We start from the raw sequence: 13,754 nt of genomic DNA on the forward strand, positions 1-13,754 counted from the left end.
TTGCACCTGACCCCTCTTGGAGGGGAGGAGCCGGCCCCCACATCCCCGAGGACTGGCCACGGCCTCCAGGCCACCCGCGGGACTACCCAGCCCCTTGGGTGTCTGATGGCACCCCAATCTCAGCGGCACAACGGGCTGGTCCGCCTGGGGCCAGGAAAAGGATAAGCTGCTTCTAGAAGGCAAAGCAGCAGTGGGAATGGCAAGGGAGAAGCACTGGAGGAGACCCTCCGGGACATAATGAGGACCACCGGACGGGGGGAAGGGAGAGGGGGGAACACGGCACCTTTAGCAGCGAGGCCGAGGTGGGGAATTGTCAGCATCACTTCCTGGGAATCCCGGTGTTTTTCCTCTCGGTACAATCTGATCCTTTCTAAACAGCGTCGAGGTTGAAATAAATGAGACTGAAACCTCGAGATATTTTAAGGAAAACAGGGTTCTTTTCTTGGGCTCAGCGAAGACGAGGAAGAGGGGAGCCGAGTCACCGCCGGCCCCTCGCGGGCTGAGAGAGGAGTTCAGGCTCATTGTTTAAGTCCGCGCCTGGTCAGCCCATGGAAGACAACTGAGCTCCGGCAGGGAGAACAGCTGATGGGAATGAAGGCTCTGCTGGTCTCGGAAAACCTAGAATCCCGAGAGCTCCCGGTCCTCCCCACGCAGGGCAGCAAAACACCCCAGGTTGGGAGTCAAATCCTACTCCTGGCACCTACAGCCCGTGTGACCTTGGGCAAGATGCCTAACTCTCCAGACCTCAGTGTCCCCCTCTCAAAGATTCGGAGCCCGGGCTCCGTGGGCCCTGAATTCCCTCCCAATGTAGCCTCTGATCCTTGGTCCCCAGGCTTCACGGGGCCCCCCAGGTATCTTAGAGCCTGTCACAGGACTCACTGGGACCGATGCCTAATGATGGCTCCCCGTCCCTGCGGTGGCTGGGACGGAGCCTCCCTACGGAGGCTGGCAGCTCGTGCTCAGTCCTGGCTGAGTGATTCTGCCCACCTGTTACTGCCCACGCAACGTTAGGAGAACCCCTTGACAGCTTCAGGCTTGTTTCCTCATCTCTAAAGCTGAAAAGGCGAGCTAGAGAATCTCAAGTCCCTACAAAAATAAAAAACCCAACCTCTATGACCTTATAATCTAATAAAGTGTGGGGAGAGAGGAGAGGAAGGGGGGGGGGAAGAGGCTAAGGGGAGAACACATGCACCAGAAGGGGCAAACGTGGGGCTCCTTAGCTCTGAGCTGCCCCACTCCCCAGGGCCACCGGAAGCAGAGTAAATTGTAACTGGGAAATGCTTAACACAATAAAGACAAGTTCATGTCAAAACAGAGTTTTCTAAGTCATCTGCTCCCTGAGGGATCCTCAGATCCGTCGTTGTGGTTCCCTTTTCTATTTGAGCTCCATACCCCCACATGTACAATTACCAGGAAAAGTCAGCAAAGAACACCAGGTTGGACAGAGAAAAGGACTGTGGGAAACCTGAAGATGGAGCTGAATATTCTAATGCAGTTTTCTCCCCCAGAGGACTGAATGTCTTGACCAAAGCTGTTCTTGAGCTCTTCAGTTTTTAAGCTAATGATGTTTTCTCAAGGGTCAAGCACAGAATCTCTGTTATGAGTTGAATGCAATCATCTGTGTCCAAGCCAAGAATACCCAAGTGCTTCTCTTGCCTCCAATCCCTCTCACTAAACTTGCATCTCTGAGGGGCGAATGTCTTACTCAAACAGCTCAGAGACAAGAGCTTGGGTTCCATCAAGGCTTCCCCACTTATTAGCTATGACCAGGTGATCAGCCCATCTCTTCGAGTCTCTTGATCAGTTTCTTCATCAATAACATGAAGGGATTGGCCACTACTTTCAAGTCCAAAATTCCTTAGCCTGTTTTCTCTGAATGTGACGAGTGGGGGGGGGTCAGGATCTCACAGAATTTGGGGACTGGCAAAAGCCTTAGAGGTCGTTTCAGCCACCCTAGAAAATGAGTGTAATAAATACCCTGCCTGCACATAGGCTAGCTCTGACCAAAGCGCCATATAAACTGGGCACAGAAATGGGCCACGGTCATCTTTGGTACAACCTGCCATTTTACAAAAGCATCGTTATTCCACGGCAGGAATCCCCTTCCTAATATCAATTTCTGGTTGGGTGCCAGAAGCAAGATATTCGGCTCCAAAGGAACATTATAAATGGATGAAGAAGGCAGAATTTCCAGAGCTTAGTGTGAGATTTGTTTAACCTGCATTAATGGCTTCTTTGTGAAGGGACTTAGGCTGTGTAGCGTCCCCTACTGAATTAAAAGCCAGTGTCACATCGGGAGAGGTTACATTGCTTTAGCATCTCATGGCCAGTCACCTGAGTCACCACCCACAGTTTTGCAAAGCTCCTTCTGAAACACGGCTTCCTCTCATGGCAGGTTTTCTTGGAAGGAGCTCTGCAGGTTAGGGATGGCATCCCTGTGTTTTATGCTTATTCGTTCTACACTCTAAGTTTCAGAAGGCCACGGGCTGTGTCTTCTTCAAGATGGACAGAACAGCATAGTACCTGATTTGGCTGAATTGACTGGGACTTTATGTAGAAGGTGTGAAGTCTTATCATAATGACATCAAGGAGAGCTCACACTTGCACAGCGCTTTAAGATTTGCAAAGCATTTTGGATAAATTATATTGCTGAGTCTCAGAGAGCTTTGCCCAGCTTCATCATAATGAGAATCTGGTGCAAGACTGGAAGGTCTTTCAGGCTCCATGTTGAGGGCTTTGTCTCCAATTTAGATTTGTGACTTCTCCCAGAAGTCTGGAAACTCCTTGAAGGGAGGGGTTGATTTCGGTATTTCTTTCTTTCCCCAGCTCTTAGCATAGTATCTGGTACACAGTAGGTGCTTAATTTATATCTGTTGACTGACTAACTGAATGACACTATACCACAATGCCCCTCATTGAAAACTTACTTGAGGGGGGAAAGAAAATATAAAGATATGCCTTTACTATCATAAATTAGTTCAAAATTATTTAGGTAATTCAAATAAAGAAATAAGCTAAGAAGAAGAAGAAGGTTCTAATTTTGTTCCAAATTCTCTACAATGGAGGCAGTGTTTGCACGTACTTTGTACAGTCATTCATTCCATACAAAAATCAGAAACAATGTCAGGATAATAAGAAGCCACTGGGTAACTGAAGGCCCTGGTCAATGGGGATTAGCCATTCCCCTCTGAGTTTCAGGCTTTTCGCCTGTAAAATGGGGATTGGGTTCAATTTAAATCACCAATTACTTCCCCAGACACCAGACATCGTGTCAAATGCTGGGGGTACAAATAGGAAAAGACACTGTTCTCAAGGAGCTTCCATATTCCTGGGGGTAAACATCATGTACTAAGAGACCTCAGCACAAACTACAGAGAGAAAACAGAAATAATTCTTTTAGAGGGAGGTCACAGAAGCCTTTGAGCTGAGCCTCAAATGGAACCATCCATTCCAATACCCTCCAAAGAGATCATTCCAATCTTGTGACCCCTAGAAGTCAGAAAATGTCATGAGGGGTTTTCCCTTCTGTTCTGAGTCTTCTTTCAGGACAGATTAAGGTGGAAATGTGTTTAATAATGTGAGAATATGTTTAAAATGATTGTACATGTATAACCTATATCGAATTGCTTGCTGCCCCGGGAAGGGGGAAGGGAAGAGAGGAGGGAGGAAAGAAAATTTGGAACTCAAAGGCTTATAAAAAGAAATGTTCAAAGCTAGCTTTACATGTCATTGAAAAAATAAAATATTATTGAATTTTTAAAAAATATCATATTTGAGAAATGGCAGTTGGCCAGGTGGGATGGAACAGAGATTGCATAGGGAAGAGTACCGGGAAATCAGTATGAAAAGACAGGGTGAAGTCCGAATATCAAAGGCCTTAAATGCCAAACACACATGTTAGTCTATCCTAGAGACAATAGGGAGCCACTGAAGCTCCCTGAAGAGGGAAGCAGGGCAGCCTGGGAGAGAGGAGACCCAATTAGGAAACTCTAATGGCTGTCAGATAGGAAGTGATAACGATTTCTCTGTGCTGTGACTGGTGACGTGAGGAGAGAAAAAGGGAAGGAGGGATGGGAGAGATGTTGTGGAGTTTAATCCACGAGGCTTAACAACTAACTGGAGACCATGAGGGGAGGGATGTGGAGGCTGGGAATCGGAGCGACTGGAAAGATGGAAACTAGGAAGAAGGGAGGCTTGGAGGGGCAGAGGATAATGTGTTCGGTTTGGGACCTTCTGAGTCAGAAATCCAGGTACAACTCAAAGGACTGTGAACTTAGATGTGGAGCAGACCATGGAGCCCCTCCAGACCAACTCTGGTTTGTTTGTTCAGCAAAGAATCACTATAAAAGTTGTGAGGGGAGGGGGATTGGGGGCCCCAGCAAGGTTAAGGGGGATGAGTAGGATTAAAGCAGTCACTGTCTTCTCCAGCACAGCCCCCCTGACTCCAGCAGGCAGCTGGTCTTGAAGGAAGCCTTGAATCTCAACAAAAAGTCCTAACTGTGCACGCTGGTTTCCAAGGTTAGGAAGCCGAGAAAGCGCTGTGTAAGTGTGAGCTTTGGGTCAGCATGATGGGAGTAAGCGCCTGGGAGACTCTGGAGACTGGGCTGTGGCCAGAACCTGCACCCAAAGGGAGCTGTCCAGCGCCAGCCTGGCTGGGCCCCGCCATGGAGTCTCATTAAAGCATCTGGGGCAGTTTTGGGGGCCTCCCGGGTCAGATCATCCCAAAGCGCCCTTGCCACCAATAGCTAATGTCTCTGCAGCATTTGGAAGTATGAACCAGGCCGGCGAAGAATCAGCACCCCCAACTCATCCGCAAAGACCTCGGGGTCATGTGTGCCCCGCCCCGCCCCTGCTGTGAACCTCCCGGCCTCCGATCAGCACGCGCTGCCCGGGCTCCCCGATTATCCCTCCCACGTCGGGGGCACTGACCCACTGACTAAAGAGCGAGAGAATTAGCCTGTGGCAGGTGGAGACGGTGCCCGGGGCCCTTTATGTTCTAAAATGAGCCGAATAAGGGTTCCAGCAGCAAGGGGAGAGGGTGTGGCAGGGAAGCCCAAGAAGTCGGGCTCTTTGGCCCCTCACAATGGATGGCGACTGAGCTTAAGTTCCATTTCCTTCTGAACAGGAAAGGAATCTCGCTGCTCCCAGGCCTCTGGCTGCCTCCCTCCCTTCCCTGCCTTCCATCCGGACCCTTCCTGCCTTCCGTCCGTGTCCTCCCTTCCCTGCCTTCCGTCCGTGCCCTCCCTGCCTTCCCTCCGTGCCCTCCCTTCCCCGCCTCCCCTCCCTTCCCCAGCCCACGGCTCAGTCTTTTGTTACCGCTCTGTGCCCGGGCTTTGGGCGTGAGCCTGGAGAATGGAAACGTACCTTGTCTGGAGGAGGGAACTGCAGCTGATTGACATCCAAGGGTGTCATCAGGGGGATGGTGTCGAAGCCATCCTCCAGCAGGGCCTGCTTTGTGCTTTTCTCAGCGAAATTATTGCCCAGTTTCACCATCTTTGCGAGAGAAAGGCGGTCCCTGAGGAAGCAAAGGGGACAGCGCGCGCCTCTGCAGACCTGCGCCAGAAAGCTTCCCCGCTAACAAAAGACGTGACCCACTGATCTAGATGCCCCCCAAAGCCTGCTCTGGCGCGGGCGGCTCTCTGCGAGCCAGCCCCCCGAGGCCGCCCTCTGCGAACCAGTCGCCCTGTCAGACGCCCGGGGGGCGGCTGGGACCACCCCGGCGGAGAGCTAGGCTACAGACGGCCTTGTGGGAGGGCAGGACGAGACACTGTCATTGTCGAGGGGGAGCTGGGGAGAGAGGGGGCCGAATGCCCCCCTTTGCCTTCACTTTGCCCAAAGGAGAAGTGGGCCCCCGGGCCCCCGAGTCCTGCTCCCCGAACCCCAGGAAAGGTCGAGGAGCTGCGATTTGCCCCGATCCGCTTCCATTTTCCTCCCCGAGCTCTTTTTGCTGTTGTCCGGCTCTGGCCATTCGGTCTCCCGGTCTCCCCACGCACCCACCCTTAGGAGTCTGAGCCCTGCAGTGATCGACCCTCTCGTCCCGGTGTCGTTAGGGGGTCCCGACCTCCCATCCCTGCTGCCCCCAACCTTAGGAGGGGAGTTCCCGCCTAGCTCTTCTGCCCCCCACGCCGACATCCCGCCGAAGCCCCGAGCCCTCGAAGCGCCTCGGGGCTCGGAGGAGGGTGGGATTGGAACTCACCCCCGAGGATGGAGCGCGGCTTCTCCCAGCTCGCAGCCACGCTGCAATGGCGGAGGAGGAGCGAGGGACCTGGGGAGCCCCGGAGATCCGGCCGGGCAGCTCCTTTGGCTGGGCTTGCTCCTCAGTCCCCTTCGCGACAGCGGCAAGGATGTGGCGGCTCCGGCAGCGGCAGCAGCGGCAGCCTCGCTCCTCCGCCTTGACGCAGCCTCAGTCCTTGGGGCGCAGAGCTGGGGGAGGCAGGAGGAGCGAGAGCAGCACAAAGGAGACCGGGCTGGGAGGGGGAGGGGCCGCTGCGGGGAGGGGGCGCAGCCGGCTCTGCCCCCGCTCTGCTACTGGTGCAGCCGAAGCAGGGAGCGCTCCCCGGGGAGTGAGCGCCTCGGTGGCCGCAGTGGCACGCGGGGGCCCCAGGAGGCCGGGGGGGTACGGGAGGGGGGAAGAGGGGAGATGGGAGGAGAAGAGTGGCGGGGGGGAGGGGAGGAGACAAGTGACTGGGGGAGTAGTAATGGAGGGCAGATGGGAGGAGGGGGAACAATGGGGGACAGAGGAGGGGAGGCAAATAGATGGGGGGGTCTGACGGGAGGGGGGTGCCTGACAGCTGGGCGGAGGCGAACGAGGGTCAATACGGGGGGCGGGCAGATGGGAGGAGTCGAGTGGCGGGGGGGAGGAGTAATGGGGGCAGATAGGAGGAGGCGAGCATTGGGGGAGGAAGTAATGGGGGCAGATGGGAGCCGGCGAACGGCGGGAGCGGGAGTAATAGGAGGCGGCAGATGGGAGGAGGCGAGAGGCGGGGGGATCATGGGGGGCAAATGAGAGGAGACGAGTATCTGGGGGAGCAATAGTGGTGGGGGTTCCTACGCTCAGCCCGCCCGGCAGCCGGCGCTTCGAGGCAGCGCTGCGCTACCTCCCCCCACCCCACCCCCCAGCCAGGGAGGAGAGGGGGCTGCGCTGGCAAGGACGCGTCCTGCTGCCGGCCTGGCTGCCGGGGGTCCGCGGGCGCCGGAAGGAGGCTTGAAGCCAGAGGCTGCGGCGGGGCTCGGTTACCCCTCATCTGCCGCCCCTCGCCGGCAGGGAGAGCCGGGCAGGCCTCCCGGGGTTCGGAGCGTAGGGCTGGGAGAGCGAGCGCACCTGCCCGGGATGCGGTTCGTGCCCAGGTGCCCAGCCCGGCGTCCCGGCCCCGGGTCTCCGCCGAGGCTTCGAAAGGGCCAGGGGCTCCTCCGGGCGGGAGGCGATGATTCGAACTCAGTGCAGGGCCAGCGAGGGGAGGGGAGGGGCGGGGAAAGGAGGACCAGGGGGTGAAGGGGGAGAATAAATACAAAGTCACGAGCTCCTATTTTACCCAGCCCCGCCCCCCATACAAGCCAGAGCTTTCCTGAGCTTGTAAAACAGCCCCTCCCCCAGCTGTATTTGCCAGTATGCAGGTGGCAAGCCTTCGACGTCAGTGGGACCTCGGGGCCCTCCCCAGCTAGGTCCAGACATCCAGCAGTGAAGCCTGGTCTCTAGCAGCGCCACATCAGTCCCACTTCCCCTTCCCAGCAGCCCACCTTCCAAAAAACTCTGCCCCCCCCCAAACCCAGGAGTGTGTAACACTTTCTCCCGCAGTATTTAGAGCTGGGAGGGGCTTAAAGGATCTGCAACCCTGCCATATTTTATCGATGGAGAAACTGAGGCAGGCCCGGAGGGAAAATGAGAAGTCTAAAATCTCAGATAATTAAGCGCCGGGCTAGGAACTGGACGCAGGCACCAGAGTCTAGATCCATCCATGTTTTCTCCTCCGTCTCCTTCTGGGAAGACGAGCCCTCCACAGTGAGAAACAGCGCCCAAATGGGAGACGCGGATTCCAATCCCGCCAGGATAGTCCCCGGGCGGCCGTGATCCTCATGATCTCGCTGCGCTTTATCCCTTTTGTGCTCCCCCTCCGCCTTGTGGGAGAAGTTCTCAGCATGGCCGAGAGTCTCACACTAGTCAAGTGTCGGAGGCCAAATGTGAACTCCATCTCGGTGGCCTGGGTCCGGCGCCAGCCACAGGGCCGCCTTGCAGGCTCCTTTAACTTCCCGCAGCCCCGCCTGGCTCCTGGCTCGGAGGAGGTAACCCCTGTGCCTCCACCTCTGAGGGCTGGGCTAGGAGGACAGCTCCTGAACTGGGCTGGAGATGGGCCGGCTTGTTGGGTGTCAGTCATTGGGGAATCCAGGGGACCAAGTGATGGTGATTTGGGCCAAAGCAGATCTGGACTGGAAGGCCCCCAGTGAGCCGGGGGTGCCAGAGTGGGCCGGGGGAGCCAGAGTGGGCCGGGGGAGCCAGAGTGGGCCGGGGGTGCCAGAGTGGGCCGGGGGAGCCAGAGTGGGCCGGGGGAGCCAGAGTGGGCCGGGGGAGCCAGAGTGGGCCAGGCGTGCCAGAGTGGGCCGGGGGGGGAGCCAGAGTGGGCCGGGGGAGCCAGAGTGGGCCGGGGGAGCCAGAGTGGGCCGGGGGGGGAGCCAGAGTGGGCCGGGGGAGCCAGAGTGGGCCGGGGGTACCAGAGTGGGCCGGGGGAGCCAGAGTGGGCCGGGGGAGCCAGAGTGGGCCGGGGGAGCCAGAGTGGGCCGGGCGTGCCAGAGTGGGCCGGGGGAGCCAGAGTGGGCCAGGCGTGCCAGAATGGGCCGGGGGAGCCAGAGTGGGCGGGGGAGCCAGAGAGAGCCCGGTGTGCCAGAGTGGGCCGGGGATGCCAGAGTGGGCCGGGGGAGCCAGAGTGGGCCGGGGGAGCCAGAGTGGGCCGGGGGTGCCAGAGTGGGCTGGGGGAGCCAGAGTGGGCCGGGGGTGCCAGAGTGGGCCGGGGGGTGCCAGAGTGGGCCAGGGGTGCCAGAGTGGGCCGGGGGGTACCAGAAAGAGCCCGGCGTGCCAGAGTGGGCCGGGCCTGCAGTTCCTTGGAGCTTCCTCCGGTCCTATGTACCACTCTCGTTGGCAGCCCCTGGCACTGCTCCAGCACCCAGGCTCTCCAAAACTCTTTGTCCAATCAAGGATTTGATCAGAAACTCCCTAAATGTTTGCTGAGGTGTCCTGCTGACTGCCCTGGCTTCCCAAGAGCCCTTTCCATCAGCACTCCCAGTCACCCATAGGTCCTCCCATCACTCCTGTGTCCCTGTTCCCCCCTAGCAGTTTAGATCCTGGATCCAGTTGCTGATTTTCCCTCTTCATTTCTTTACTAATCGGTAAAATGGCACAACTGGAGGAGACCTCAGAGGTAACCCAGTCCAAGACCCTCATTTCTCCAGATGGGCCAACTGGGATCCAGAGGAGGAGTTCCTCTCTTGTTCCCCCAGCTAGTTAATGAACTAGTTAGTTACCAGGGCGAAAAAAGGCAGCTGCTCCCACTCCAGCAGTCTTCCCACCACCAGGCCACAGGCTGGATGGGATGTTGAGGGTCTCAGAGGAAATCAAGAAAACAGTCATTAAGGCCTTTTTGTTTGGGATGCCATCCTTCGGTCGGGAGGAGATGCAGAATTTAGAAAGGACACAATCCCTGTCCTCAGGAAGCTTACAAGCTACTGGGAATTTAAAAAAAAAAAAAAGCAGACAACTATAATTCTCCTTGGTGTGTTGGGGGGGAGGGTTCAGAAGAGGTGGGGAGCTGGACATCAAAGTCCCTCCTGGTATGGCAACTCCCTCCACCAATGAAGATCAAAAGCTTGTCGCTTTCTGCCTTCTTTGCCCACAGCTGCCTTCGGTGCTCCCCATTGGACAGGGTTCCTGGAGAGCAGGAATTGCCTTTGGCCTTTCTTTGCATCTCTGGCTTGTGGAAAGGGCTCCAGGAGTGCCTTTATTGGTGAGGGACTGAGGCTACTAAATGCAACGATAATATTTCAAGGTTCCATAACTTGCCTCGACTCAAGATCAGAAGCAAGATTTCAAGCCACGTCTCCCCCACTCCAAGAGTGCCCCTTGATTCACGGGGGCCCTCCCGTTGCCTCCATAATCCCCAATCTTTTTGTTGTTGCCGGGGCATCTGTCAGTCGTGTCTAACTCTCCATGACCTCATTTGGGGTTTTCTTGGAAAAATGCTTACTGGAGGGGCTGGCCACATCCTTCTCCGTTCAATTTACAGATGAAGAAACTGAGTGAGACAGGGTGAAGCGCCTTGCCCAGGATCGCACAGCGAGGAAGTGTCCGAGGTTGAATTTGAACTCCCAGAGATGAGGCTTCCTGACTCCCTCTGTGCTGGGGGGCACCAGCTCGCTGCTCCTGCTCTTCCTGCAAATAATTGGCGCATGGTGGGTTCCATCCCCGTCGTTTTGTTCTCCAGTGTAAAACGTGTCCCCTCTAACCGAAGGAACCGCTTCCAGGGGGCTTTGAAGCTGTTCCTTCCCTCTTTCCAGATAATGGGGACTAGCTGATTTCCTCAGCAGGAAGGATACGTGATGTCGCTCTACCTAAGAGCCTCTTAACTTTTTGGCTATTAGCTCACCCCACTGACTCACATTTGGCTTCTAGTTCAGTTAAAAATCCCCTCACCTGACCAATGTATCAGCCAGCCCCACCTGTCCTGCAGTCGACATTTTGAACCTAAAATAGATATGTTACAGATCATCTCCTCTCTGCCTTTTCAAGATTCCTTGGGAATCCATTCTGTTTTCCGGGGCATTTTCTCTCCCTTGGCTTTGTAGGAGTCGGAGCATCATGGTCCCTCCTGCCTTCTGAGTGACCAGCCCCCCTCAAGGACTCCTGGGACCTTAATGTTTGAGCGATAGGCATGAGTGAAGCCTTTACAGCTGTCTCTCCCACTTCCCTGGAAGCCTGGGCTGCCCTGAGGGGATTCTCTGCCTCTCAGCTAGCAGAAGGTTGCCCCATCCAGGATGCCAGAGCCCCCGGCACCAAACCACTGGGGATGATAAAGGGCTCGTTGAGAAGGGGGTTGGTGTGGAGATGCCCTTCACAGTTGGTCTTCTTCTTGTTTGTACTTACTGAGCTCTATCTAAGAAGGAGAAAAGAGGGGGTGGGTCGGGGAGAGACAGAGACAGAGAGATACAGAAAGACACAGACACAGAGAATATGTGTGGGAAGCTCCTTCTAGGACCTACCCCATCCTAGGAAAAGAGGGAGCCTCCTGGCTTCAGAGACATGGCCGCCTGGGGCAATTGTGGCTGAAAGTCCTCCGCAGGGGACGGGGTGTCCTAGAGCAGGATGATGGAAATGGATGAAATGGGAGCAGGCTGCAGGGAAACAGCCAGGATTTAAAAAGGAGCAGCCATTGCCGTGTGAGCTCCACTGGCTTTGTCAGGAAGCGCTCGGATCTCCCAGGGTGCACGCTGACTTTCTAGCCGTCCCCAGCTCCTTCTCCTGATGGGAAGCTTTCCACCATAAATGGTGCCGAGAGAAGTAAAGGTCCCCGGAGGAAGCGGGCAGTTACCAGAGGCCGAGCTGCAACCCCGAGTGTTTCCCCCTTTCTGAAAGCATCATTGAAAGATTTGGGGCAGTGGGATGGCGGTGACTAGAGCCTCGGCTCTGAAGTCAGAACGATTCATCTTCCTGAGTTCAAATCTGGCCACAGATACTTACTGTGTGACTCTGGGCAAGTCCTTCCTCCTAGTTTGCCTCAGTTTCCTCCTCCGTAAAATGAGCTGAAAAAGGAACTGCCAAGTCTCTGTGGTATCTTAGCCAAGAAAACCTCAGATGGGACACAAAGACACAATGGAAATGACTCATCCTCCTTTGTGGGGAGTCCTTGACCCAAGCTCAGTGATGGGCGTTGGAGGACCGCCTAGATCCCCAGGAAGGGGGGACACTCACAGAGAGGAAGCCGGAGTTATCTTGGCCCTTTGTGGCTCTGACCCGAGTCCCTCCCACTCTGTGGGGAGGGTCGGAGAGCTCTTGTACAATCTGCTTGTCTCACAAAACTGAGATGGAATGGTCCGCGGTGGGGATCTGCCTCTTGGCGTTTGGGAGCCGCTTCCCCCTCACCGGAGACTTTCCAGCAGAGGCTGCCTGGCCGCCCGTCCACGGATGCTCTCGAGTGGATTCTGGAGCAGGCCGGAGGTGGGCCAGGGGGCCCCCGGCGCTCGGATTTCAAGATTCTGCTTTCCCAGGGCCCTTTCACCAAACACTTGCTGAGCCGAGTCCCTTGTACGTTTTCAAAAGCAGTGTGAAGAATCAGGGCCGAGGGCAACACGTGAGCCTTGACACCGATTCCAGGTACCCTTGACCCCCCAGCCTCAAGAGCTGCCTCCGAGGCTGGGCACAGAGTGCCAGGTGTTAGGGTGGACAGGAGCAGGGTGGGCAATACGAGCGGCCGATGTCCTCGTCTGGGTCAGCTCTCCATAGAAGAGGGCCCCATCAATCATGTTCTGGGCAGCGGGTGGTCCAGTGGACAGAGCACTGGTCCTGGAATCAGGAAGACTCATCTTCATGACTTCAAATCCAGCCTCAGATTCTTCTTACTCGCTGTGCGACCCTGGGCAAGTCATTTAACTCTGTGTGCCTCAATGTTCTCATCTGTAAAATGAGCTAGAGAAGAAAATGGCAAATCTCTCCAGGGTCTCTGCCAAGAAAACCTCAAATGGGGTCACCATCAACTCAACCCCAAGAAACAAAAATCATTTTGTAACTGTTCCGGCCAATTACAACAAAGTCACGGGACAGCATGGATCCCAGAGCACGACAGACTCTCCGAAGTTATCTAACCCGATGCAGGTTATCAATAATCCTGGACATCAGAGATGGAACGGACCTTGGGACGGAGGACAAAACAGCGGCTGCAGGGTCCAGCCCCCGGTCAATGTCCCCTCTCACACACGGCTGCGCTCGCCCGCCTCGGGCCACGGAGAGAAGCCAGGCGATGTGGCCTGGCCACGAACTGGCACCCGGGTCTGGAACTCGGGCCCCCACCTCCTGCCAGGGTTTTCCCTTATATTATCCTGCATCTAAAAAGATGGGAGGGATAAAGTCACTTCATCCCACTCCTCCCTGACCTAATGCCGCCTTCAGCCAGCTAAGGGTCTCTAGCAGACTCCTTGCTCACGGTGAAATCATTTAACCGACAGATGATTAGAAAAACCTTTGCCAAAGTAAAAGCCCACGGACTTGTGCAGCAATGATGACATCATCCACGTTGCACTTGGGTTAATCGCTGATTTAGGAGACACGGACGGACGGTTACAGATCTTCTCGGGGTCGTGGAGCCTGGTCCCAGAGAGAGTGTCACAAAGTCACGGGCCACCCCTGAGTGCGTGGGAGATCACACTGTGAGGAACCGACCTGCCCTGCAGACAAATGAGCCAAATCACCCAACAGGACTCTTCCAGCTGTAATTTCCCCGGTTTTGCATTTTGGATCCTGAGTTAGCTGAAGCAAGTGTAAAATTAGTGTCGAGGCATGTGGCTCCCCACTGCCCGTGGCTGCCAGAAGGCTCTCCCGTGCCCTATTTATTTTAGGTATGACATGGATTTTGTAATAATAAATCATAATCTCATCTGCAATGCAGTAAAGCCTCATTTATCGAGCAGCACGGGGGAACGAACTGTTCCCCATAAGTGAATTGTCTCGATAAAGGCAGGAGCCTTTAAATGCCAAACGGTTTTTAATTTTAATGGAA

General features: G+C 55.6%; 1 protein-coding gene across 1 annotated transcript in view; it reads right to left on the reverse strand.

Annotated features, from left to right (window-relative positions):
* The window catches only part of NSG1 (neuronal vesicle trafficking associated 1), a 28,865-nt gene extending 22,281 nt beyond the window's left edge, over positions 1-6,584 (reverse strand). The window contains exons 1-2 of the mRNA XM_051967030.1: positions 6,197-6,584; positions 5,365-5,515 (exon numbers count right to left, since the gene is read on the reverse strand). Of these exons, the coding sequence (XP_051822990.1) occupies positions 5,365-5,493 (129 nt within the window). The 5' untranslated portion in view covers positions 5,494-5,515; positions 6,197-6,584. The remainder of the gene's footprint in view (positions 1-5,364; positions 5,516-6,196) is intronic.
* Between the last annotated feature and the right edge of the window lie 7,170 nt (positions 6,585-13,754).

The sequence above is a fragment of the Antechinus flavipes genome, chromosome 6 (genome assembly GCF_016432865.1).
Source record: "Antechinus flavipes isolate AdamAnt ecotype Samford, QLD, Australia chromosome 6, AdamAnt_v2, whole genome shotgun sequence".
Taxonomy (NCBI): domain Eukaryota; kingdom Metazoa; phylum Chordata; class Mammalia; order Dasyuromorphia; family Dasyuridae; genus Antechinus; species Antechinus flavipes.